The sequence below is a fragment of the Rutidosis leptorrhynchoides genome, chromosome 5, assembly GCF_046630445.1.
Source record: "Rutidosis leptorrhynchoides isolate AG116_Rl617_1_P2 chromosome 5, CSIRO_AGI_Rlap_v1, whole genome shotgun sequence".
NCBI lineage: Eukaryota > Viridiplantae > Streptophyta > Magnoliopsida > Asterales > Asteraceae > Rutidosis > Rutidosis leptorrhynchoides.
Window position 1 is genome coordinate 374,127,585 of NC_092337.1, and position 27,148 is coordinate 374,154,732.

General features: G+C 33.4%; 2 protein-coding genes across 4 annotated transcripts; one reads left to right on the top strand and one right to left on the bottom strand.

Annotated features, from left to right (window-relative positions):
* Positions 1–5,149: 5,149 nt before the first annotated feature.
* On the top strand, positions 5,150–11,571 carry LOC139847686 (kinesin-like protein KIN-1). 3 transcript variants are annotated; one of them, XR_011759619.1, is made up of 16 exons: positions 5,150–5,377; positions 5,468–5,579; positions 6,150–6,193; positions 6,759–6,788; positions 6,874–6,996; positions 7,161–7,186; positions 7,344–7,425; positions 7,717–7,758; positions 7,885–7,918; positions 8,036–8,111; positions 8,196–8,415; positions 8,896–8,987; positions 9,369–9,498; positions 9,906–10,100; positions 10,231–10,352; positions 10,438–10,562. XR_011759619.1 is itself a non-coding variant. In XM_071837411.1 (16 exons), the coding sequence occupies exons 1-16, from the start codon at positions 5,273–5,275 to the stop codon at positions 11,337–11,339; spliced, it is 1,503 nt and encodes a 500-aa protein (XP_071693512.1). In that variant the 5' UTR covers positions 5,155–5,272; the 3' UTR covers positions 11,340–11,571. The 3 variants fall into 3 exon arrangements, 2 of the variants coding, with proteins under 2 accessions (XP_071693512.1, XP_071693511.1); XM_071837411.1 differs by lacking the exon at positions 10,231–10,352 and adding an exon at positions 11,337–11,571 and having other exon boundaries at positions 5,155–5,377; positions 10,438–10,626; XM_071837410.1 differs by lacking the exon at positions 10,231–10,352 and having other exon boundaries at positions 5,156–5,377; positions 10,438–10,739.
* A 615-nt stretch (positions 11,572–12,186) lies between these two features.
* Positions 12,187–19,476, bottom strand: LOC139847127 (GPI ethanolamine phosphate transferase 2). Its single transcript, XM_071836738.1, has 17 exons — positions 19,149–19,476; positions 18,959–19,061; positions 17,527–17,571; positions 17,278–17,445; positions 16,813–16,897; positions 16,605–16,711; positions 16,365–16,445; positions 15,717–15,769; positions 15,523–15,628; positions 15,225–15,359; positions 15,044–15,140; positions 14,732–14,900; positions 14,403–14,496; positions 13,422–14,312; positions 13,202–13,294; positions 12,522–12,805; positions 12,187–12,436 (listed from the first exon to the last, which is right to left on the bottom strand). The coding sequence occupies exons 1-17, from the start codon at positions 19,274–19,276 to the stop codon at positions 12,307–12,309; spliced, it is 2,769 nt and encodes a 922-aa protein (XP_071692839.1). The 5' UTR covers positions 19,277–19,476; the 3' UTR covers positions 12,187–12,306.
* Between the last annotated feature and the right edge of the window lie 7,672 nt (positions 19,477–27,148).

Here is a 27,148-nt window from a genome sequence, read left to right on the forward strand (position 1 = left end):
TTTGGTTATTGGATTTTGTACCATAATTGGAGTTTGGACAAAAGAACGACACTTGTGGAAATTAGACTATGGGCTATTAATGGGCTTTATATTTGTTTAACTAAATGATAGTTTGTTAATTTTAATATAAAGATTTATAATTGGACGTACCTATAAATAACCATATACACTCAAATCGGACACGATGGGCGGGGTATTTATATGTACGAATAATAGTTCATTTAACCGGACACGGGAATGGATTAATAGCCACTAGAATTATTAAAACAGGGGTGAAATTATGTACAAGGACACTTGGCATAATTGATAACAAAGTATTAAAACCTTGGGTTACACTCAGTCGATATCCTGGTGTAATTATTAAACAAAGTATTAAGACCTTGTTACAGTTTAAGTCCCCAATTAGTTGGAATATTTGACTTCGGGTATAAGGATAATTTGACGAGGACACTCGCACTTTATATTTATGACTGATGGACTGTTATGGACAAAAACCATACGGACATATTGAATAATCCAGGACAAAGAACAATTAACCCATGGGAATAAAATAAAATCAACACGTCAAACATCATGATTACGGAAGTTTAAATAAGCATAATTCCTTTATTTTCATATTTAATTGCACTTCTAATTATCACATTTTTAATTATCGCAATTTTATTTCATCGCACTTTTATTTATTGCAATTTCATTATCGTTATTTATTTTACGCTTTAAATTAAGTCTTTTATTTATTTAATATTTTACATTAGGTTTTAACTGCGACTAAAGTTTTAAAATCGACAAACCGGTCATTAAACGGTAAACCCCCTTTTATATATTATTATATATAATTATAAATATTTTGTGCAAATATAGTTAATTAAAATATAGTGTACAATAAGCCCGCTCCCTGTGGAACGAACCGGACTTACTAAAAACTATACTACTCTACGATTAGGTACACTGCTTATAGTGTTGTAGCAAGGTTTAGGTATATCCCATCTGTAAATAAAATAATAAAACTTGTATAATATTTCGCAATAAAATAAATAACTTGTGTAAAAATGTATCGTATTTAATAGTTTTTCCTAGTAAAATATACACTATTTCATATACACCTCGCATAACATCAAGTTTTTGGGAAACCTGATAACAGTAGTATAACCTACTACTTATCATTACAACAGTTTTTAACATGCATACATAGATTATCATAATCTGTATTAAGCATAACAACAGGTAGTAACCACACTTGTTACCAAATACCAATATTCATAAGGATAGTTCTACTTACCGATTACCGCAAACTCAGTGGTTCAATATTATTGAGTCTTCACTTCCACTTTATCACCACAGAACATCATATAATAAGTTTGTATACCTTTCCAATTCAAGTTACATCACTAGAATAGTTTAAAACAATCAAACGTATCACATGGGTCAAAATTGCACCTGACTTGTTCACATAACAAGGTCATTCACATGCGTGACAACTGGTACGCGCCAATGAGTCGACACGCATATCAAAATCATCATTTAATCATAGCCATATGCTATATTTGTTTTTAAATGTGATAATGCTAAAAACGAACATATATTTCATAGCATTATTCCTCAAGAAAGACAAGCTTTTAGTTGCAATTGTCCTATTTTCAAGTGATATTCGGTTAAATAATAAAAGGTGAAGACAAAAGACAGATTCGACGAATTGAAGACGCAAACGACCAAAAAGCTCAAAAGTACAAAATACAATCAAAGAGGTTCCAATTATTGATGAGAAACGTCTCAAAATTACAAGAGTACAAGATTCAAAACGCAAAGTACAAGATATTAAATTGTACGCAAGGACGTTCGAAAATCCGGAACCAGGACCAGAGTCAACTCTCAATGCTCGACGCAACGGACTAAAAATTACAAGTCAACTATGCACATAATTATAATATAATATTTAAATAATTCTTATAATTATTTATATATTATATAATATATTATAAACCGTCGGCAAGCTAGGAGCCAAGGCTGTGTGAGCTGTAAAAACAAACTCCGCGAGTTGCGGAGTTTGAAGAAGAAAAATACCGCGAGTCGCGGAGCTTCCCAGGACGAAAATTCCTATAAAAGCCAGCGCAATTCGACGTTTTAAATATCAAAAAATCAATCTCTCTCTATATATGTATACGTAAATATTTATATTTATATTTTAATTTTAATTTTAATTTCTAATAATAAGGGTATGTTAGCGAATATTGTAAGGGTGTAAGTCGAAATTCTGTCCGTGTAACGCTACGCTATTTTTAATCATTGTAAGTTATGTTTATATTATTTTCATTAATGTCTCGTAGCTAAGTTATTATTATGCTTATTTAATACCGAAGTAATCATGATGTTGGGCTAAAAATATAAAAATTGGGTAATTGGGCTTTGTACCATAATTGGGGTTTGGATAAAAGAACGACACTTGTGGAAATTAGACTATGGGCTATTAATGGGTTTTATATTAACTAAACAATACCTTGTTAATTTAATATACAAACTTATAATTTGACGTATTTATATATAACCACATACGCTTGACTGGGTACGGTGGGCGGGATATCTATAAATACCAATAATTATTCATTTTACCGGACACGGAACTGGATTAATAGTTAATAGACTTGTTGAAACAGGGGTGAATTACATTCAAGGGTAATTGGTGTAATTGTTAACAAAGTAGTAAAACCTTGGTTTACACGCAGTCGATAACCTGGTGTATTCATTAAACAAAGTATTAAAATCTTGTTACAATTCGAATCCCCAATTAGTTGGAATATTTGACTTCGGGAATAAGAATAGTTTGACAAAGGCTTTCGCTCTTTATATTTATGACTGATGGACTATTATGGACTAATCCGTATGGACATATTAAATAATCCAGGACAAAGAACAATTAACCCATGGGCATAAAACTAAAATCAACACGTCAAACATCATGATTACGGAAGTTTAAATAAGCATAATTCTTTTATTTCATATTTAATTTCCTTTATTTTATATTTAATTGCACTTCTAATTATCGCACTTTTATTTATTGTTATTGTATTGAATTGCACTTTTAATTATCGCATTTTTTAATTATCGCAAGTTTATTTTATCGCACTTTTATTTATTGCAATTTCATTATCGTTATTTATTTTACTCTTTAAATTAAGTCTTTTATTTATTTAATATTTTACATTAGGTTTTAACTGCGACTAAAGTTTTTAAAATCGACAAACCGGTCATTAAACGGTAAAAACCCCCCTTTATAATAATAATATTACTTATATATATATATATATATATATATATATATATATATATATATATATATATATATATATATTTGTATTTTTATTAAATAAAACTAATATAGCGTTAAGCTTTGTCTAAAAGATTCCCTGTGGAACGAACCGGACTTACTAAAAACTACACTACTGTACGATTAGGTACACTGCCTATAAGTGTTGTAGCAAGGTTTAAGTATATCCATTCTATAAATAAATAAATATCTTGTGTAAAATTGTATCGTATTTAATAGTATTTCCTAGTAAAATTTAATAGTATTTTATACCCCTTAGCTTTAACATCAAAATGCAAAACGAATCATTATACGCACGTACGAGCCTCAAATTGAACGATTAGCACTTCACGCGTGTGCTATAAATCTTACACTTGTGGCTGACAAGAATGAGCACCTCAACCGCGTCGTTAAGCCCTCAACCACGTGGCTGAGCCCTCAATCGCGTGGTCAACCGCATGGTCAACCCCGTGGTTGTGCTCAAACACGTGGTCACTCGTATGGTTGAGCTGTTAAACGCGTGGAATCTGAAGAACAACATCAGTTCACTGTTTTTGGGTATTTTGCACCTAAAACCCGATTTCTGTTTGTTTTGGTCAATCCAAAGGCTTAATAATACCATATAACACATATAGAAGCTATTTCCAACCACAATCAAACATAACAAACACTTAAGATCAAGAATCAAACCCAAAAACTATCAAAACTCATTTTAACCCAAAACCTACTTTAAATTCACCAAAATCAGAGATAGTTACCTTGTTTTGATCCTTGAAAATACTAGAATCTGATACACAAGATCACAAACTTTAATTCCACATTTTGATTTTTATGGATTTAGAGAGCAGTAGGTATTGTAGGGTTTAAGTTTCTAAAATGAGTAAGTGAAGGAACGTACTGTGTATATATCTATTTGGGGTTTCTTCATTGTGAGGAAACCCCACTCCCCATTTCATACGAGTATTTACCAGTTATCTGAAACAGAATGTACCTCATTAGGCGGTCCTAACGACGTCCAATTCACATAACGAAACATGTTATGTGACCCTTGTCACAAAACACACTTTATCCCATACATCAATAATTATAAACACATAATTATTTAATCACTAACAATTCACACACAAGGGCAGAAAGGTCAATTCTTACTAGGCCTAGTTGAGGGTGTTACAATAATGATCATATATATTTTATTATTAATAAAAAAATTAAAATAATACTGTAGTTTTTTTTCTCTGAAAAGCCAATAAGACATATAAAATCAGAAGTAGAAAAAAATAGCAGCGTTATGGTCTAGTGCGTGATATCTATTATATATATGGCGAAGAAAAGATTGAGAACTGGGGTAGGTTTATTTTCGTAAGGTTTGGTGAAGTTCGAATACATTAGTTTTAGTGTAGTGCTATTTTTTTTTAGTTAGTAAAACTCTTTTTATTTATTAAACATAAGTGTTTTTAAAGAATTGAAGGCTTGACGTTGACGATTGACCTTACTAACCGAACTCGAGTCGAGAACTAAGAAGTTAAGTTCGACTCGTTCGAAAATTACTTTGTTCGAACTCGATAAAAAAATGTATAACTTGTTCGAGTTCGAACTCGAATATTTTTTATTTGTTAGAGCTCGAACTCGAATTCGATATTCATTTAACTTTGCTTGTTTACGAGCTCAAATGTTTGAGTCTGATCATAATGTGCTTGAGGATCTCCTAGAAGAGCTTTGCGACCAGACACTTCCATAATTGCATCTTTAACACAAGTATCAAACACATCTACTTTAGCCCTAAAATAACTACACTCAATCAATTTATTAATTTATGATAGCTTATTACCAAAATCCTTATAGTACTTTTATTGATTACCATAACTTTCATCCTTTTTTATCGAGAAAACTTTCGGGTTGAGGTCCTTGGTGATCAGACTAACCCGACCCGGCCACACTAAAAACCACTCAAATCAAAATTAAATTCTAATAATGGCGAACATTTGCGTGTGCGCGAGATTCAGGCCTCTAAATTCAAAAGAAAACGGTGAATCTATATGCATTTCACGCTCGGATTCTCAAAGTTTTACTCTCAAGGTTATCTGCTAACGATTACACTCTCATTCGCAACTCAGTTCTGTCTGTAATTACTATCACAACATTTCATTTTCATTTTCTACATTACAGGATGAAAAAGATGAAAAAGATGAACAATATGTGTTTAATTTCGATAAAGTGTTCTATGAAGATTCCGCACAAGCTGACGTCTACGAATTTTTGGCTGCTCCAATTGTTAGAGGTATCGTGTGCTGATCTGCGTGTTTTAGCGCTCTATTTTTGTGTAATTTTATTTAGCTTATGTCTTCCTCTGTAAGTAAACATCGTAATTAGGTTTAATTTGGTGCGAAATCTTCATGTTACTCTTAGATCGCTCGTATTCTGATTTTAGGTTTTGTTAAATCTATAATCTGTGTGTTCTACAGCTCTATTATGTTCAACTCTACATAAATTTCAGTGAATTCCTCTTTAAATTACTGTGTACATAGTAATTGAAGTTAAATTTCAATGCTACTTCTTAGATCAGTCCTAACTTGATCAGAGGTTTTGCTCGAGGTGTCCTATGCTTTTATGCCTGTTTTAGTGGTCTATTTTGGCTAGTTTAGTGAATAATTCTAAAAATTCCTCTATTAAATTACTGTAAATGCCATACTTAAAGTTAAAATGAAGCTAAATCTTCATGTTGCTTACTGGATTACTTATTACTTTTAGTATAGATTGAACATATAATGACTGTAACTTATTGTTGGAGCCTACATGAGTAATTTCTTCATCTCAAATCCTAATCTGAGTATTTATCTGTCTTTTACAGATGCTCTGAATGCAATTAATGGTACAATCATCACATATGGACAGGTACCTATAGCATCAGTTATTGACGTACTTATAAGTTACTTCATGTATCAAGATTTAGATAGAATTTTGGAATATCTAGTTTTATAAGAAATTTGAAAATTGATAATTCTGTATTTTGATTTCTTTTTGTAGGTATCAAGTCATTTAATGTATTTGGAATACATAACAAGTTTATGTCAGTGTTAAATATTGTAATATCTCTTGTAAAAGTTATCAATATCTAACCATATCTTTAAAGAACTCACTAAAACCAAGAAGAATGGAAATTCTTTAAAAATAATGGGCTAATAATCTATGTAGATGGTAGGATAAGATTAGATGATGAGAAGTTGAAATACCTATTTCTGTTCACGATTTTAAATTTATGATAAGTTAGTTATGTGATTTGGTTATATAGATCAATTCATGTTATCTGTCCTGGCACTGATTTTCACTAGCTAAATACTACGTATATGTATTTGTGTTAGTCAAAAAAGTTACATGATCTAAACAAAAACATATTGTTTCCTATTGTTTAAATAGTTTTGAAGGATCAACTGACGAGTTCTTGTTTACAAATTAACAGACAGGAGCAGGGAAGACTTATACCTTGGAGGTGATGCACGTTATAGTATATGCAATATGCAATGCTTTAAAAATGCTTGTTTAAAAAGAAGTGCATTATTGACTTTTTTGACCAGGGAGGTAACATTCTGGAAACAGACAACCGCAAGAAAGGATTACTACCTAGAGTGGTCACTGAACTCTTTGAGGCTATAAAACTCGGTGGTGAAGCAACTGCTTACAAAATTAAACTGTCAATGGTAAAATATAACTCTTTTCTTGAAGCCTTTTGGGTTAGCATGTGATTATTTAGTTACATATTCTTTTATTTCATGCACTTATATGTTACTCGACAATAGCCTATTCACAAATTGGATGTTAAGAATGCGTTCTTACATGGATTCTATTTATGTGACACATGCAGGTTGAGATTTATATGGAGAAAGTAAGGTTAGCAATTGTCAACTAATTTCTCTCTTGTGTGTTTTTCTTGACTAGAACACACATAAATTTCATAATTATTATTTTCATGTGTTTTTGTAATTAAAGAAAACATATATCTTTTCAGCTGTATTTTTATAATTGCATCTGCGAACGTTTCCTGCAGGGACCTTTTTGATCTGTCAAAGGACAACATACAGGTGAAAGAGCACAAAGGACAAGGGATATTGTTGTGTGGAGTAACAGAAGTAAGTTTTAATATCTTTCAAATTACTCCATCAGCATTTCGCAGTTTCGTATATCTCACTACTAATTCTTTATAAGCTATAAGAATATCTTCAACTTATAAGGGCCAACCTTAAAGTAGAATAATTGATCATTGTATCCAATATCAACCCCACCAGAACTAGAATCGATCAAGTTTTCAAGATGTATAATTTAGTTTGTCAAGATGTTTCTCTTGTAATTAGTCTGTCAAGATGTTTCTCTTGTAATTAATCTGTCAAGATGTATAAATTAATTGACTTGCCTATTCACAGATCTTGATATTAGATGGTGAAGAAGCATCAAAGTTCCTAAATGTAAGATCAGATTTATTATACAGTTCCTATATGTAAGATCAGATTTATTATAAATATCTCAACACACTATATAAGAAAACTGAATATTTAGTATCTTTTTTTTTTTTGTCTCTTTGGTAAATGCAGAGTGGAATAGCAAACAGAGCAGTTGGAGAGACTCGTATTCCTCCATCTCTTTCTATTAATTGTCTACTTTTAAGTTGATTATTATGCTTAATAACTATAACAAGAAATTCATTGTTTACTCATTTTTTGATTTACTTGCTAACTTGTGTAGAAATGAACATGGCAAGCAGTAGAAGTCATTGCATCTACATATTTACCATTCAGAAAGAAGTTAAAAATGACCAAAGGTCTCATATCTCTCTTAACCAATTACAAGTTACTTGTGCTCTATCATATGTCTGAAATTATTATTACTATGGGGTTATGAACAGGGTGAGTGCTGGTAAGCTTGTTCTTGTAGACTTAGCAGGATCTGAGAAGGTTGAGAAAACAGGTGCAGAGGGGAGAGTTCTTGAAGAAGCCAAAACCATAAACAAATCTCTTTCTGCACTTGGTAATGTAATCAATGCTTTGACTTCAAGTCCACAGGGCAAAGCAACTCACATCCCGTATCGTGATTCAAAGCTTACTCGAATCCTTCAGGATGCCCTTGTTAGTACTCTATCCTATTACCTTCATCTAGAGGTGCCAACATGGTAATTGGTAAAAAGGTTTGAGTCAAAGTAGTCATTTGGTGACTTTTAAGTTGTTGGACCTGTTCCCCTTTAAGCTGACTATTTTCTTAACCAATCTGAGAAAAAACCCTACCAAATTGACACATTCTAAAATAATTGGGTCTAAATTTGCACCTCTAGCTCCATCCAGAGGCGTTAATATGGGGGTTCAGGCATATTGGGTAATTGATAAAAAGATTTGAGTTAGAGTGGTCATGTAGAGTGAAGTCAGGTTACCTGCCGACTTTTAAGTTTCTGGCCATGTTTCTCTTTAAGCTGATCGTTTACTTAACCAGTTTGAGATCAATACCCAACCCAAATTGACACGTTCTTAAGTAAATGGGTCTATTTTGTCACCTCTAGCTCCGTCTCATTAAACTTTTGATATTAAATCTGCTTTTTTTTTTTTTTTATCCAGGGAGGAAGCTCCCAGACTGCATTACTTTGCTGCTGCTCACCAAGTCTTTGTAATTCATCAGAGACGATATCTACTCTCCGATTTGGAGCAAGGTCTGTATATCACCTAAATGTGATTCTTAATGTCTCTGTTTCTTTAGAATTTTTGATACATCTACTGGAAAAGGCACACATTTGAGCATATTCTTATTGCTTCATGAGTTGGTGTAATTACTGTGCATTGCTAGTCTGTAGCCTAAAACTGAGCTTAGCCTTTTATGTAACTCAGACGCTTCTGAAAATGTTTAAAATTTAGAGTTGCCATCTCTACCAGCGAGTTGATATGCATCGTGTTTTATCTTTATTAGGTCGAACGAGTGATATAACAAAGTTTGGTTCAAAGGAATCCACATCTCCATATTAAGTTCTTTATTGTTTCCTTGTAGTCCTTTTTTAGGGTATGCATTTATGACAATTGTAAATGTAAATTGGTAGAGCTAAGCATATAAAGGCATCAGTGCGTGTCGTTTGCAAGGAAGAGGTGTCTGACAGGAAGCAGGAGGCTTTGTCTATGAATGATGTGAAGCTGAAATTAGGCGTGCTACGTGACAGAATTCTAAAAAAGGTTTGGGGTTAAATTAATATCTATTAATTAATTCATCATATCATATTGTTACTTTAAACTAATGTGTTACCAAGTTGTACCCAAATTTTTAGTGTTACGGTAAATACTTGAGAGTAACAAAAATGATTCCAATATTATATTTCTTGAATCCGGTAATCCAGGACTATTTTTCAACAATAAACTTGATCTATGAATAAGATTATGTACGAAACTTTGTCCAATACTAATACACTTTTGGCGGATTTTAGACCCGTTTGACATGTTTTCTTATAAACTATTCTTCTACCCAATTGACCCTTTAAGATAAGCATAACTTGAATCAAACCTTCCTCTAGGTTTGGGATAGATGATCCTATATTATCTTTATAGTTAAAGTGATACCAAGTTGTAGGGATGGATTTGTGCAGTTAGGAGAGAAGTTAGATGCTGAGACGGTGAGTATGATTGGGGAGGAATTTGTACTCGATGGACTTATTACTACTGATCCCAGTTCAAGTGATCAGGAGGTCAATTCAAGCTCTGTAAATGGAATTACACTTGGCTTAGAGACAATATCCGCATGGAAAGAAGCAACAGATAAGCTTGTAAAGACTATTGCTGAGGTAACATCTGCTGTCTTATAGTTCCTTAAATAAGTTATTATTCTACTTTTTAGTAAAAAATGTACATGTTTCATGTATAAGTAAAAAATTACATCACTTTTAAGCATTTTGATACAAAAGATACATGTAGGCTATTGCTCACATAATCAACCTGTTAACGAGAGTAAACTGCAAGCGATTCTAATGTATTAACTCAACCAATTTAGTAGTTGAAGAACTCGATTGCCACACAAAAGACTTTCTTCTAGTGAGGTGAAGACAGTTTTTTTGAAAATCATATCCAATGTGATTCTTCAAACAAACGGCAATTTTAATTTTTGTTTTGGGATGATGACAGTTAAGAAGAGAGAAGGAAATGTTGATGGAGCAGTACGAAGCGATGAAGGTGGAATACGAGATCATGGAGAGTGTGGTCAACAGACTCAAGACTCATTTAAAAGCAGATAATGTGCTCCTGGGAACCTACTTAATGTGTTCAGCTGTAGCCATCATCAATATAATATCAATCTGGTTTAACATGCAACAGGTAAAAAGTTGGTCTACCAAACGTTCAAACTTTTTGATCGAGTCTTTCCATGTACTGTTATAATAGATACTACATGATACATACTCTGCTACTGGATTCGTGTATTTTCTTCAAGACTGACGTTTTCTTCCAATAGATATAGATATGCATACTATTTGTACTACTGAAATGGTTTGTGAGTAGAGATTAGATGACATAAATTGCATAAATCGAATGTGATATCGTGATAAATTGGAGAATTTTTTAATTACTAGTTCCACAACGTAGTTTCAGAATGACTTTCTAAAACTATCAGTTGATCAGCTAATCAACCATAACTTTTACAAAATTTCCTCGCGAAACACAATTCACAAAATTAACTATGGATAGTACTAACCTTAGACAAACAAAATTTTACAAAACACATATCGTTTTAAAGTTTAACCTCAGATTCCAAACAGGAGATTAAGCAAGCCAGATAATAAGTAGGCCGAAAAGGATTCATATTTGAAATCGACGGATATCATTGAATCAGAACTGATTGAAGAAGGTGTGAGCGGAGGTGGTCAATTCGGAGGTGAATGGAGGTGGTCAATTGGTAACTGTAAATGTTTTGCAGTCAATTGGGAGGTTTACTAACATCATTATCTGAGGTTTTGATCATTTTAAAGGATGACTTTCTACAAAGTTTTGTTTTAATTAACAATTCATTTTGAATTTCGATATTGCAGTGATGATCGAAAATGATCCGTTTACAAGTGTATGCTAAGAGGTGCTGCTGACTTTTTAGTCAAACCTGTTGGAAAGAATGAATTGAAGAACTTGTGGCAACAAGTTTGGAGAAGAAAATCTGTATGTTTCTTGACTTTTTCTTTTGTGTGATAAGATGAACTTTTACTTTTGATTTTCTCAGCTAATTGGTTTATGACTGTTTTTCTTTTCTGTAATAAGATGAACTTTTACTTTTTTTTTTTGGGTACGACTGTCTTTCTTGACTGGATTTGATATTTTTTTTTAAATCTGTTTATCGAGTTATCATCAATTTGATAATGTTTTTGTTCATAGCAAATTACAAGATATTTGTATATAGCTTTCGGGATCTGAAATTGTAATTGTTAATGATTTGGGTTGTGGATTGAGGTTGAAAATGATGGTGGAATCATTGTTAATTTAGTGGGAAAGAAGAGAGATAAATTGGGGTTTATTTAAACTTTCAAAGATTTTGGGGGGTTTTTAAGTTTTGCAGGTGAGTTTAAGTGAGTCAAAGAAGAAGATAGGAAATGACAAATTTACCCTCATATGCAAGGCACATGTTAACAGACTTTTTTAATAGAATTTAGACGGAGGGATGTTGATGGCAAATTTTTGAAAAACAAAGAATTCTAAAGGCAAAAAAACCAGAGGGACGCTGTTAGCAATATAAGTATAATACAGGGACCAACGGAGAAAAATGTCTTAAAAAAACAACTGTTTTGGCTAAGCTCATCCACCAATGAAAATCGACTACTAATTAGCCCTAGCTTTTACAAAATTTCTCCAAGAAACACAACGCACAAGATTAACAACGAACAGTACCAACCCTAAACAAACAAAATTTTACAAGCCACCGATCGATTTACAAGTTAACCTCAGATCCCAAACAAAAGATTAAGCAAGCTAAAGAATAAGATTAACTGTATAATTCTTCCACCATAAATACACTCACGCTGTTAAACATTTGTATCGAAATCTGCTCAGAATTACTGCTGTTGTAATGGCATAGGTCACTGTTGATGCAACAATAAGTACGCCGCAAAGGACACAAGCAGTAGTGACTACAGCATAAATATACCTGCAGTAAAATAACATATTTAATTATTTCAATGGAGTACATATTCTTTGGATTACTTCGTATGGTTTTAACTTATAAAACTTACTTGGGTGAAAAGACGGACCATATAAATAAATGATTCCTCATCAAGAGCAGAATGATTGTGTATGCAACTAAAAGTACAGAATTTAATGCCAGTGGGACCAAACAAGGGAAACCAAGAATCGTTTTGAGAAGTTGTCCTACATTAACTTGTTGGGTATCCTGAAGAGGATTAATGTGTTTGACAGAGATCGACATCACCATACTGAGGAGAGCCAACATGGGAGATGCATAGGTTATGGCAAACATTATAAACCCGCTCATCACCGTCGAATGACTAGAGATTCCCTGCCAATTTCAAAACTACATTCTTAAACAGGATTACATAGAAATATAAGCGGACAGTTAACGAGTCAAAACATTTGGGGCCAAATGTGTAATACTTTGTATGTATCAGGTTGACTAGAAACACCTACCAAAACTAATACAGTAATATTGAAAATTTTGTGTCAACCATGATATTTAAATTTTTTAATTTTTTATTTACTTTTTATATAATTATTATCTAAATTTTTGAATAAGATGATTTATGGAGGTACATTTTAGGCCATTGGCTTATTTTACCAGTCAGCCTGTTCAAGATATAATACATATATAGCCAAATCAACCCATTCAACAGTAAATAGCTTGAATCGCCACATAGCAAATCATTGGTAAAGGACTAATCAAAGGAAGATATCATACAATGAAAGCTCCAGCAACATCAATGGTTGCTAGTGTGTTGGTGTTTCCAAGACCAAAATGACCAGCCATTCCCAAATAATATATAGCAGCAATCTGAATAATAAATATAAATAAAATAAATAAAAATCAGTGAAATAAGTTGCATTTATTACATTCAGATTCAAATTTAATAGATTCAGATAGCAATGCTTCAGTACGATAAAGAGATCTGAAAACTAACCTCAACCCACTGCTTAAGATCTGAGCCACCACGAGAAGCATAACAAATAATCGCAAGAATTTGCAAAAGAATAAGTGAAATAGGCATAGAATTGACAGGTTGTTGTAGCAAAAGTTGCACAATACACCACCCGTATATATACGTCACCCCACTAACATACAATGATTCTTTAATCACCAAAATCAAATCTTTGCTCTTTAATGACATAAACCATGGTGACACAATAGGCGTTATTGTTACAAATGTAACAAGAAAACCATAAATAAATTGTACAGCTACAATCGCCTCGTTATCAGATGTTGCTACTTCACTACCCTGATACTTAACCAAATATTGTAGAACCAGTAAACCGCCACATATATAGCTTATTCCAATCAAAATTACAATACTACCCCTCGACCATATGAATGAAATAGTACACAAACATAAGGTGATTACTACCACCACAGAGAAAATTTGAAAAAACTTTATGTAAAAACTCCCGCCAATTTCTAGTGCTCCGGAAATATCGGGAAGGTGGGTCCAATTAACACCACCTTGATGCCATCCTCTTAAAATCCTTCCACAAATGATGGTTACTAGAATTAAACATAGTTGAGAACACGTTTTACTGCGGTTGATTGCGGTTGACTTTATTGTTTTGCGGAGTAATAATATAAAGAGTGTTGAGGTCAAAAAATGCCATAGATATTGTTCTTCTTCAATCAGAGAGCTTGATCCCATACTCAAAACAAGAATCACAATAACTGCGAGTACTGAAATTTCAGTCAACTGTAATTTGTAAAATTGTTTTGGGTAAATTTCTTGATCCAGTTTATAAAGGAGATTCAAGAACATAGTGCATGATAGAAGCATTGCTATAACCCCAGATGCAAGTAAGAGAATTGGTTTCTGCAGTATGCAAAAAAAATTAACAAAATGAGATAACTGAAATAACTGAAATTAACAGAAAATGGAGCCAATGGAACATGATATGCTTACATCTGTTGCAGTGTGTGATAACTGCTCGCTTGCTGTTTTTAGAAACTCACTGTATGCAACGATGATGGGCTTAATGTCATAACTTGTTACTGACCTATATGCAGAGTTCATGAAAATGCTGATCAGATCAAATCACATTTATTATTTTTTAATTGGTATAATTTTTTTAATTAGTGAGGTTCAAACCTAAGACCTCTTTGTGAGGACATCAGGGACGCATTACCACCTAGGACACCTTTATAATGACCAAGTCCTCGTAATACATTCTTATATTATTATATTTATTTGTGCTTAAAAAGTGTAGAATACTTGAAGGTTATATAAGTCACCTTAAAAGATTCTTAGATTTCCAAGATTGATGGAGATTAGCAGCATCAAGATATAAACAAGACGAAGAAGTGTCCTTTATATTTCCACAAATAGAATCAGTTGATTGTGCTTCTAGTAACCTCCTTAACTGCCACGAATTTAGTTCCATTGCTCTTAGTAGCTGGTGATCTACAATATTCAGGATAAAATGACACAACAAGAAATTGTAAATAAATATGTTAGAACCAGAGACTGTTTTCATAATAAGTGTTGTTTCTTTTTTAGTTTAAATATTTTGGACCATTGTATATAACTGAAGAAAAAAGTCAAACCTTGTAGTGGATGAAATAGGTCAAAAATCAGATGCCCAGCATTATTTTTCGGAATAGGTATACCGAAAAGGAGAGCCAATGTTGGAGCAATATCAACCTGAATAATATATGAGAAAGAATAAACTAAGTTAATACAATGTTGTGGCTTAGTATAGCATCAGAGTAAATGATATACAAAGACCTGATTAATAGTATCGTATGTGGGTGACACATGACTGATTCTCGGGCCAATAAAAAGTGCGAGTGAATCTGTTTCTTCATATGAAGAACCCCCATGATTACCATTTTCTTGCATACCATGATCACTAGTCACCACCTACACATGCAATTAAAGTCCAGATCTAGATTTGATTTCATATATACACGCAAGTCAACAAATAGATTGCTTGATAACAGACATGAAAACAGAAAGTGATGAAAGAATGGAGCAGAATATACACTAAATAGTTCATTCATGTAACAATCAATGAGGCACAAACCAAAAGAGTCCGTCCATGATCACTACTTTCTTGATTTTGGATAATACTCAGGTGAATCATTTTTATTACTTCATCCATTTCCTTGAGTTTTGGGCTCATCAAGATACTGAAACAGGAACCAGAAGCAACAATGAAGTCCCCTTTAAAATTAGATAGATTGAGTGAGTTGGGTAAAGTTAAGAAGATTTACATACCTACTACGCCCACCAAGATGCCCAACATGATCCAAACCAAGATAATGAAGAATCTGAAATGAAATTGTGAAAATTTCTAATGTTAATGCATTATAAATTTGTATAACTATAATAAATAGTTTAAATACTAACCCTTCCCTGGTAACCTGAATAGGGAAAACCTCAAAGGGAGGTGATCCATACACCACCAAATAAATTTTTAACTGAATTATGAGGATAGTCCCTGTGGTTTACCCAAATTTGTGTGTGTAGTCCCTTAACTTTTTTTGCGCGCGGAGTCATCCCATGTGCTAGGCACACGGTGGCATTAAAAAGAATGGGTATAATGTCCAAAAATCATTTGGTGGTGTATGACAAGAAGAAGGTGGCGTACGGATCACCTCCCATTGCAAAACTTTGTATTAGGTTAATTAAGCTGTTCCTAATTTTATATTTGTCATTGTCAAAAAAAATTCGACCGATTTGGAGAAATACTACAGTATAAAATATAAGATGAAATACATTCGGCTGCTATTAGGTAGATGTTATATATGAAATAGTGCTGTTCAGTAGTTTCTTTAGCATCCTAACCACAAAATAAAATACAATAGAATCCCTGGAACTATACCTAAAAGTATAAAATTATAAATTAAGAAACAAATATGTTACCAGAAGATTCCAGTCGTTCTTGTGAAGTTCATAACTTAGATGCCGAGAAACATTGTTATCAACTTGCACAGTATCTTTAACCTAGATCATGAACATTAAAATAAATACAGATATTAATTAATCATAAACGCAAAACTATAGTAGAAATACAGCATGATTAAAACTTGGGTTCTTGTGAATTTAGAGAATGACAGAACAAATAAACTAAGTAAAAGAAATCAGAAACTATGGAATACTCACAAAAAAACTACTAACTCCATCATGCCTTGTAAATAAACCTGGAAACAATTTTAGCCATGTTTCATCCCCAAGCATAACCATTTTCCAGCCTATTCTAAAAAATTGACCTGCAACATATCGTCAAAGAAAGTAAAATTCAAAGTTTGGTCAACTCCATAAGTTTAAATAACATATTATTGACAATTTCCATAATACTTTACCTACTCACCTATAATATTGTCTTCCAATAAAGCTTGAGTGTTGAAATTAAACAAAACATCTAAAAACCCCGCAACTGACCCAGTAGTCATCGCCTGTTGCATATGGTCAAAAGATTGGGGGTTATATGAATACACGAATTCAACAACAAAAAATTTCCGCTCAAAAAAAAAAAAAAAAAAAAAAATTCAACAAAAGTAACTATGAATTTTTTGCGCTGGTGGTCCCTTATTTATAAATCAATTTGCATGCCGGGTCCATGTCATTTATTTTAGCTCCGGTGGTCCCTTGATTTTACAAATGTTGCCTTGGTGGTCCACGGACATTTTTAATGGAAAATAGAGGGAGGGACCACCAAGGCAACATTTGTAAATTTAAAGGACCACCGGAGCTAAAAAATGACAGGGACACGACATCCAATTTGATGTATAAACAAGGGACCACCAACACAAAAAAAACTAAGTACCTATCCTACCTTTAAGCGTGGTAACGTTACAGTTGGAGGGGCGGCCTTTGCATGGTAACCCAACGCCATTTTATTAGCCAATAAAGATTGAGTATACGGCATTGAATCCTTATAAATCATCGATGGAGGTTGACCATTTTTTCCAAGAACAAATTCTGCTGGAAGACCATCTATAACCTAAACATCACATGATTATATTGAAACGGTAAAACTATTTTTTTTATAAATTATCTACAATCAAAACTATATTGTACATACCATTAGTATTAGTTGGTCATAAGAAGAAGGGATCTCGGAAAGCTCCTGCATTAATGAAGTTCACACAGTTAATTGTCACCTTAGGGGTTTATAATTTTGTTATGCATCTAACTATTACCTTTTATACTATTGTATACGTTGACCTTTAAAATATCCTATTGTATATATTGAAATTGAACTCGTACAAACGTCTATTGTGTGATCCGATTGTCTTTTAATCAGATAACAGGTTATTATTTCATTTTTAACTTGTATAGCTGACAAAAAAAATCCACATTGCCAATTTTCTTCATTTAGTAAAACCTTAGTTTATACTTAATTTCGAGTCAAAATACACAATGAAACAACTATCAAAGGAATATAACAAGATAATCAAACTTAAAAGAAAGATATATCAGCATCATTATGAAAGAGAATATAGTTGATGATTTAACCAAATTCATTAAAAAATCTACAAGAGGGGTTGGTGTTTTGAAAGATGGGTCAAGAATTAGTAGAGAAAATAGTTGCATGTATTTTTCTTCTCAGGGAAGAAAGTGGGTATGAAGTGGTGTACTTCAATTATCATTATAAAATATACTTCTATCAATAATTAATAAAACTAATTAAATTATAGAAAAAAATAATGTACAAGTACAGATAGAATGCTACGTCAGTATGGATGTTGAGGTATAAGCTTAGTAGATTTAACCGGATACATGTAAGCAGCTAGCAGGTTTCAAGTCAAAATATACATACAATAAACATTTTACGGGTTCAATACGCACAATAGGAGGTTTTGAAAGTGGACAAATACAATAGTAAAACTTGTATAGTTAGATACATCACGAAATTACAAACCCAAATATATACAAGATCAAATAGGTTTTAAAGTTGATGTTAGTCCCACCTTACAGACATTGACCATTAAGCACTAAGCATGGCAGGCTATTCACAAACTTTTTAACAAAAGAAATGTAACATTATTATTACTACTAGACACCAGTTCATCCTATATATATTTGCGATAAAGTAATTTAATTTCCACCTTATGAAAGTTGACTTGCTAAGATTAATCTTTATAGCCTACTTCTCTAACTTCCCCTCATTGTTGTAGCTGCCAAAATTTTAAACATTCTAATTCCAATTTTTTATTAGGTATTAGCAAAATAGTATTAGTAATTTTTTTTTTATTTTTAAATTTTTTTTTTTTTTTTTTTTTTTTTTATGATTACAATAAGAGAACATCAGAAGGTAGTAAACATTGACAAGTGCTTGCCTTTCAAAAAAAAAAAAAAAAAAGTAAACATTGACAAGTAATTATAGTAGCTGCAAGTGTAATAGTTAGTTAATTAATTAGAAAGAGTTTATAGAATTATTACACAGATTAATAATTAATAAATAATAATTAACATTAAAATTTAATATAAATAAAAATTGGAAAGAAAGAAACCTGATATAATGATTTGAGTTGATGAGGATGCATAGTTGCTGTGTGATTTTCATCATCCTGAATTGATGAATCAGATGATGGAGGCCGGTAAAACTCTGGTCCACTAATTAAAAATTTTAAATTAATAATATTATTGCACAGATCGACTTAATTAAACCTAAAATGGTTGGAAAAATAAAAAATACTGTACCTAATACCGGAGAGAGCTGGTTTGATGGGGAAGAATCCGAAGACAAAGAGAGAAAGACCCGTGATTTGCAGTAAAATTGCAGCAGTGGTTAACAATGTCAGCTTTGTGCAGCTTACACCACCACCCATTTGATTCAGTTAATTAGGCTACTGCCAATCTGAATTCACACATTTTGTCCACCATATTTCTTATAAATTAGGGTTTTTTCTTCTTTTATCAATTTATTACTGGATCGTTTTCTGTAGTAATCGTTCAAAGTTACACTTGATCAGAAGTGAATCAACACAAAATCAAATATCGCACTTTATCTGTTTGGTAAGGCATAGGTTTTTTTTCTTTTCTTTTCTTCTTCTTCTTCTTTATCGACGGGAGAAGTGATAATTAAACTTAGCGTTTTTCATTCATCCACTGCTTTCCAGAATTACCTCCAATAAAATTAAATAAGAAAATTGAGTAATACATTTTTTAAAGACAAAATAGTAATTTTAAGTGGATTTAGTAAAAGGGGAACTGAAAATCTCAATCCCCCTATCAATTTATTACGACTCGAAACATGGATTCACATGAGTTCGCGTCAAATTTGAGCAAATGCTAGTCTAATCGAACAAGTCTTATGCCTATTTTAGTTCAAGAGGTCGTTCTCTCAAAATCCAACCCGGTGAACTTCCACACAAGTTTGAGGTGTGATCTCGTAAACTCTTAAAAAAGTGGAAGAATGGTCTGGTTTACTTGTATCGGTTATGGTTTGATGCGTTTGATTCGCTCACGTGATGTCAAGTTACCGGTACAAAATGAATATTTTCGGTTACTTCCTAATAATTTTGGTCATAACGACTCCTCACAAAAAATGGTTTTCGAGGAGTGATGTATTTTCACAATTTAAAAAGTAGTAGTTTGTTTTAAAGCTTTTTTTAAAGCTTTTTTTAAAACGTGTATTTGTTATAAACCATTTTTAAAATGAGTTAGAATTATTACATTGAGTCTCCAATATGAAAGGAATACGGTATTAAGGAACTTTAACTTACTTTAGAATACTTGTCTACTTTCAATGATTAGAGTTATTTGACCGTTTCATTATCTTAAAAGCCATCATAAGATAGCAGAGTGGTTAGGGCCTTGACTTTGTTTTCGGAGGTCTTAGATTCGAATCCCAAGGAACGGTTGAAAACAGTTAGAGAACATTCATGTTAGGTTGCGTACATCAGAATATGAGGTCGAATTACTCATTATCCCGAATAGTCCGAATAGAGAAAGCCTTTTACCTTTACCCTTTTTTCATTATCTTAAATTTTTTTCAATAAAATAGCTTTTGGGCAAACACTTTCTATTTGATTTCATATAGTTTTTTTTTTTTTTTTTTAATTTAAACTATGTTTGATATTTTATATATACGATTCAACTATTGTTTACACAATTAATTGATGTAGTGTATATTAAATGTTGGGATTGGTCCTAATGATTTATGTTTGTTTCTTTCGTCAGTTTGCTCGGTATGTGGGGCGATGCTAAGTTATAATAGGTAAGTACTTTATCTTGTTTAGGCTATGTTTCAGAGTTATTTAAGGAAGTAAATGAAATGAGATAAACGGGAATGAAGGGGGGAGTTGAATCCTTCCAATTTGGAAGGAAGCATACGAAGGAAAATTGCATTGATTCAACATTTCACTTTCTTTTCTTTCTTTTCTTTCTTTTCAAATCAAAACTCAGGAATATCAAATGTCTAAATTTTCTTTTTACTTCATTTTCTTTCCATCCAAAATCAAACTCTGAAACAAAGCCTTAGGTATGAGTCGTGTGCCGTCCCCTTTTTGTATCTCCCGATTGAAGTCGTTTTCTCTTTGAAAATGTCTCGCGTTTTTATGTAAATTATAGTATTTTTAATACTCCGTAAAATATAAGTCTTCAGGGATGAAACATGTAAAATAAATACATATAGTTTTGGTGTTACGCTGATACTGTATATTCCTCTCGACCGTAAATTTAGGGTTCAGTCATCTTCCAAATTTCAACCTTAGGTAATTTCTTCTTCTCATAAATTTTACAATCCTCAACACGTTACAACAATATGTCTCGTGATTTTTGTGTTCATTGTAAACAATAACCTAATTCCTCTTTTTTTTTTTTGTATTCAATTTTGGAGATTTTATTTAGTGATCTATAAGTACTCCGTTTGATCGATGTACAAGCATATGAAAATACGTTTCATTACTTAATGTTGTATTACGAAAGCAGAATTCATCAGCACAAAAGCCATATGTGATGTTTATTTATTTTTTTAAGCATAGATAATTGATAGTACATAGGTATAACACTCTTACAGCTATTGTACCGGTTATTTTTTTTTTTTTGAAAGGCAATAAATTTTATTATATAATTAAACACTAGCAAGATGCTAGGAATTACAATAGATTCACGAGACGAACATCACACACGAGACGAACATCACACGAAAACAACAAACCTAAAGCATCACTCGAATTGGCCTAAACACGATTTTTAACACGAAATAGCCTAAAACACGATTTTTAACTCGAATTGGCCTAAACACGATTTTTAACTCCACAAGACATGTTGAAGAACCGACCAGCAAGGGTAATCTCTAGATATCTTCAAACCAAACACATTACTTAATCACGTAGGGGCAATCACTCGATAGAGAGTATGGAATCGGAGCACTCAAACAACAATCACGAACTCGAAGCACACGAACAACATCTCGAAACCCACAAATTCAAGCCAAAATCCAACCACGCAATCACATCGAGAGGTGATAATGTAATATGTCAGAATGAATTTACAAGAAACAAACCACTATAGATAAACGACCGTCACATGATGAACACGACTAACCATCAGATCTGACCGCCACAACACACGAACCTCCAGATCTGGCAGATAAAACATCACAAATAGAGAACCCCACCTGCTACCACTTCAAAACCTCGAACCCGAAAAGATGATGCCACATCTGAGATCACCTGAACCTTGAAAAACAACCCGAAAAGACACAACTAGCAACCCAAAAAGACACAATCGACGGAAACAGGGACCTCAAAACTCTTAAAAACGCAACCCGTATGAATCCTTCATCCACGAAACCTACTAACTCTAATAAAAAATTATGAAGTTGAGACCATGAACAGAAGTATCAGCAGCAAAGTGGGTCTAGTGTGGACTGTGGTGGTGGCAAACAATCGACAGAGGGAGCAACACAAGAGTGAAGGAAAGGAAAAGAAGCAAAAGCACCAACCTTACAAAGACCGGCGACCACTGCAGTATTGAGAAGAGTGAAATCTCCGGCGACTACTGCACAAAAACGATGAGAACCAGTCCCCCAACACCCAAATACCACTCACCTCCACCACAAAACGCCACAGAAAACCAGATCTACTCGAATTATTCAACGACTGTAGGAAACTCAAAGGAAAGCGAGGCCAACGATTGACGGAAAGAACCGCCAGAAGATGCAGAAGGAATGAAGAAGGAAAACGAGGAAAACGAAAGGATCGAGGTCCGGACCACCGGCGGAGAGCCGGTGGCCGGAGGAAACAAGAGCGGCGGTTTTAAAAACTAGGGTTGGAGTAGAATAAAACCCCTTTGCTTCTATGTGAATCATCAAGAAGCATAATGAAATTAAATGCTATTCATGTGCTAACTCTGAAACTCTAAGTGGCTTCAAACCTTATTCTAAAATATAATTATACTGACAGATTAAAACTCAGGTAGATCTATTACTCGATCGTATCACCTCCTCTCTATCTTTGATTTTCAAAAAACCATCTCGGTCGTCATCTTCATCTTCATCTGGATCTCTATCTTTGATCTCGACGGTGGCTCGGATATCGTCATTGTATCACCGCCTCTCTACTAGATCTATCAGATGCCGTTGAAACCAGATCTCTTCAGCAATTAATTTCATTTGGGTCAGTTTCACAATCGTCATTTTTCATCTTTTTTGTTTAATTTGTATAATTAGAACGATTTTGTGTTATATATGTGTGTGAATTGTTGGGGCTTTTGTTATGCACGCAATGTGTTTGTTTAAATGCTTGAATGAGATATGGCCGAAGATGATGTAATCCCTATGTCGAAGCCAAATGGCTTTTCGCCTACAAAGTCGAGTGATAGTCGTGTTACATCGTTTTTGATTTTCAACTTTCCGGATTCTTGGTCTCGTGATGATTGTCGGAGAGTTTTCAAGAATTATGGGGCTCTCAAAGACGTGTACTTTGCTCGGAAGAGATTGTCGAGTTGCCAACGCTTCGGGTACGTCCGATTCGATGGCATTTCCGACATCGATTCCTTCACGAAAGTTTTAAACAACATACATGTCAACGGGAGGTGGATTCGTGCCTATAAAGCTTTAGAAAGAAATGTAACCAAACGAGTACTGAATAAAGGTCGTGCTTCTAACTTGAATGCTGATGTTTATGGTCGTGCTCCCAATCTAAATGTCGATGATTATGATGAATTTCCACATGCTCCTTGGAGTCGTGCTTCGTCAAACCCGTCAAATCCAATTAGTCGGGAAGGTAAATCCTTCTCAGATTCTGTCAGTGTTGCAAAACTCGGAAAAACTCGGCGAGAACTCGCTGAGTTCTCGGTTTCACTAGTTGGCCGAGTTCTCGAGCTCTAACTCGGCTTAAAACTCGGTCAACGGCCGGTCAACCACCGGTCAACGGTGGTTAGAGGCCAGTCAACGGCGAACAGTGACGAATTGATGAAATGGAAGAAAAAAAAACTGAACTTACCTCGTTGTTTTTTAAAAGATGAAAAGGTTGATGAAGATGAGGATGATGGTGAAGGAGGATGGGGAAAGAGGAAGGTGAAGGAGGATGATGAAGGAGAGATGAAATGGGGTTTTTGATGAAAATGATTTAACGTTTTTTTACAGTAATAGAAATTGAGTATGACTATGTGCGTAGGTCAAAACATTGGGGCAAGAGTTACTTTTCTTTCTGCCTTTTCAGCTACTCACTATGATTAGAATGTGAGGTGACCTTAATTTAAAATGATGAAATAGGATTTACTTTTCTTTTGCCTTTTCTTTTTGCATTTTATTCTTAAATCTGTATAATATATTTTGATATATATGTATACAAAAGTTATTTTTGGGTTTATATGTATATATATGTTTAAAATTCGATCACCGCTCGGTCAAACTCTAAACAAAACTCAGGATTACTCGAAAAATTAGTCAAAATCGGTAAAAAGTCAAACTTCGTCAACATCCGAGTTCTCCCCGAGTCGCCGAGTCGCCGAGAACTCCTCAAAAACCTCCTGCCGAGTTCTCCCCGAGTTGCGAGTTTTACAACCTTGGATTCTGTTGTTGGGTCTGACCAACAACCCAATGTGTCTCAGCATAATAATTCAAATCGTATCGAGATAAAAGTCGGAGGTAAATGGATCGATTTTGATCTTCCGGAATCGGTGAGCAATCATAATCTTGTTTTTAGTTTTAACCAGGATCGGATTTCGTGGTCTCTAATCGAAGTAAATAAGTTCCGATTCGAAGATGCTGATAGTGGGATTCAATCGAAGCAGGCCAAGGGTTATAATTTGGGTGATAATAAATCGTCAGATATGGATTCAGTTTCGTCACATGAGTTCACCCTTTCCTTGAATCATGATAACAAATGTGATGAAGTCGACAAAATAATAACTTATTTATCGAGGAAGAGTACTGTCAAGAAATTTACACTTCAAATGAAGGCTGACTTATCTTATGATGATGTAACCTCTCGGTATCAGTTACCTTTATCTGTGTTCGCATTGCATCAGTTAACTGATCTATACCTTCAAAAGTGTAATCTTTACCATCTGCCAACAATCAACGGATTTGGTTGTCTTACAAGTTTATTCCTGGACGATGTAGGGACCGCTACAGAAATAGTTCAACTCGTATCCAAGTGTCCATTACTAAAGACTTTTGGTCTGGTAAGTTTAAAGTTCCAGCTATAATATTAGAATATTGATCGTCATTAACTTACTTTAATTTGTATGTTGCTGCAGGTTCAATACGTGTGTCGTGTTCCATATACTCTTGGTTTCATGTGTGAGCTATTTGGGTGTTTACCAGCGGTTGCACATTTATATATTTCAATTTTGACCTATAATATCTGTAAGGTGAAATATATATTAACTTGTTATATAATTGATTTAACACTAAAGACAGAAACTCTGGACCTATTAACATTTATTTTGTTCTGTAGTCCAAGTTTGTTTTACCAAAGCTTCCAACCCCAATGGTCCACCTCAAACACGTACATTTACATGATAGTTGTTTCATGGGCGAATATGGGTTGTCTTTTGCTGTCCATTTTATCATAAGCTCCCCAAACTTGGAGAAACTTAAGCTACAGGTAAACAACATAGCTCTGATATTGTATTCAGTCTATTTTATCATAAGATTACAATTTACATTAACACAAGGTAAACTGATGCGTCATGTAGGGTTACATTTATGTTGACGATGAGATATCTAAGATAGAATCCCTTGTACTGGAAGAAAATTCAGATATTAGGTTGGAACATCTAAAGGAATTGGAGTTTAAGGTAGACCAAGATATACCAGAGTTGAAGTTTGTGAAGTTTATATTGGCCAAGTCACCTGTGCTAAAGAAGGTGGAAATAACATTTCAATATGATGATCATAAGAATCGCGAATTAGATATATTAAAATCTCTCTCAGACGCTCCACGAGCATCACCAGTGGTTGAAATTGTTGTTAAGCGTCTATACGATGATGAGGATGATGATGACGACGATGAGTAGGACGAGGACGATGATTGGTGATGATGTACTATAAATATGTTCTTTATCCTTATGAATACAATTGGTTACAAATTACTCTAGGACCCTGAATAACATTTGGATTTTTATGATAATCTACTCATGATGTTGCGTTGTTATTTGTCCTTTTATTAGTTCATTTTCTTTGTTAATATTTTTTGAGTTTTTTTTTTTTTTTTTTTTTGTTTGGTGTTTGGCTTCAACAAAAATTGATGTATTCAAAACCTAGCGAATTTAATGTACAGTACTCGGAAAAAAAATTCTCGTTGATTTTTTTATTGCATTGGTACCTTTTAACCTGTTAGTTTTGTAGTGCCTACGGTTTTACTATAAGCTCATAACTATGTCCCCGTTTTTCACTTAGTAACTAGTAACGTACGTAATGGTGATATGCTTAATGATAGGTACACTGATGGTGTATTTGGTAGGGGATATTCGCCAAAATACACCTTTTTAAAAAAAATTTGTTCAAAATACACCTTTTTAAAAAAAATTGTCTTTTTACACCATTAGGTCGACCAACAATATGGGGGATTAGCGCAACGCTAATTCCCCTTTGGTTTGGGTGTTCATCGTTTCGGTTTTTTGATTATTTCGGTTCAATTTCCACGGTTTTGAAATTTTTAAAATTAAAATCGAAAACTGAACCAAAACCGATATCGAAACCAAAACCGAATTTGAATTCGGTTCGGTTTTGGTTAAACCGAATTCCACGTTTAAAAATTGATTTATCCACTTTCTCCACGAGATGAACAAACATTCTAGTATTAACTTTGTAAAGTATCATACCAAACTCATTATACAGAGTACATAATAAAACATATATAGAAATTTTTACAAAATATATCAAACATATGAAATTACTATAAAAATACATATTATATCAAGAATGGAAGTACAATCAGACTAAACTTTTGAAACTTGAGTTTGATGAGGATACTTTTCAAGCGTCATCAGATGATAATAACAATTTTTTCAATGTTATATACCAAATTCTGGTACTGCATCAAGGTCCTATAGTAGAGTTCTCGCTTTCCTTGGTGGAGTAAGACACTTGTGTTAAAGTGGACCAAATAATACGTTATTTGTCGAGAATGAATACTGTCAAAAAAACTTGTTTGGGTTATTTGTGTAGGTTACCCTTAGATGTATTCTCGTTGTATCAGTTAACGGACCTATATCATGATGAGTGTTATGTTATATTCAGA

Bases quoted from the DNA above. Each gene is read 5' to 3' on its own strand.
- LOC139847127 (XM_071836738.1), bottom strand. From the start codon at position 19,276: ATGGGTGGTGGTGTAAGCTGCACAAAGCTGACATTGTTAACCACTGCT. The intron at 14,901-15,043 runs GTTTGACTTTTT...TGAATATTGTAG, and splicing joins CCTATTTCATCCACTACAAG to ATCACCAGCTACTAAGAGCA. The intron at 14,313-14,402 runs GTAAGCATATCA...TGCATACTGCAG, and splicing joins TATCACACACTGCAACAGAT to AAACCAATTCTCTTACTTGC.
- LOC139847686 (XM_071837410.1), top strand. From the start codon at position 5,273: ATGGCGAACATTTGCGTGTGCGCGAGATTCAGGCCTCTAAATTCAAAA. The intron at 7,759-7,884 runs GTAAGATCAGAT...TGGTAAATGCAG, and splicing joins AAGCATCAAAGTTCCTAAAT to AGTGGAATAGCAAACAGAGC. The intron at 7,919-8,035 runs GTATTCCTCCAT...TAACTTGTGTAG, and splicing joins CAGAGCAGTTGGAGAGACTC to AAATGAACATGGCAAGCAGT.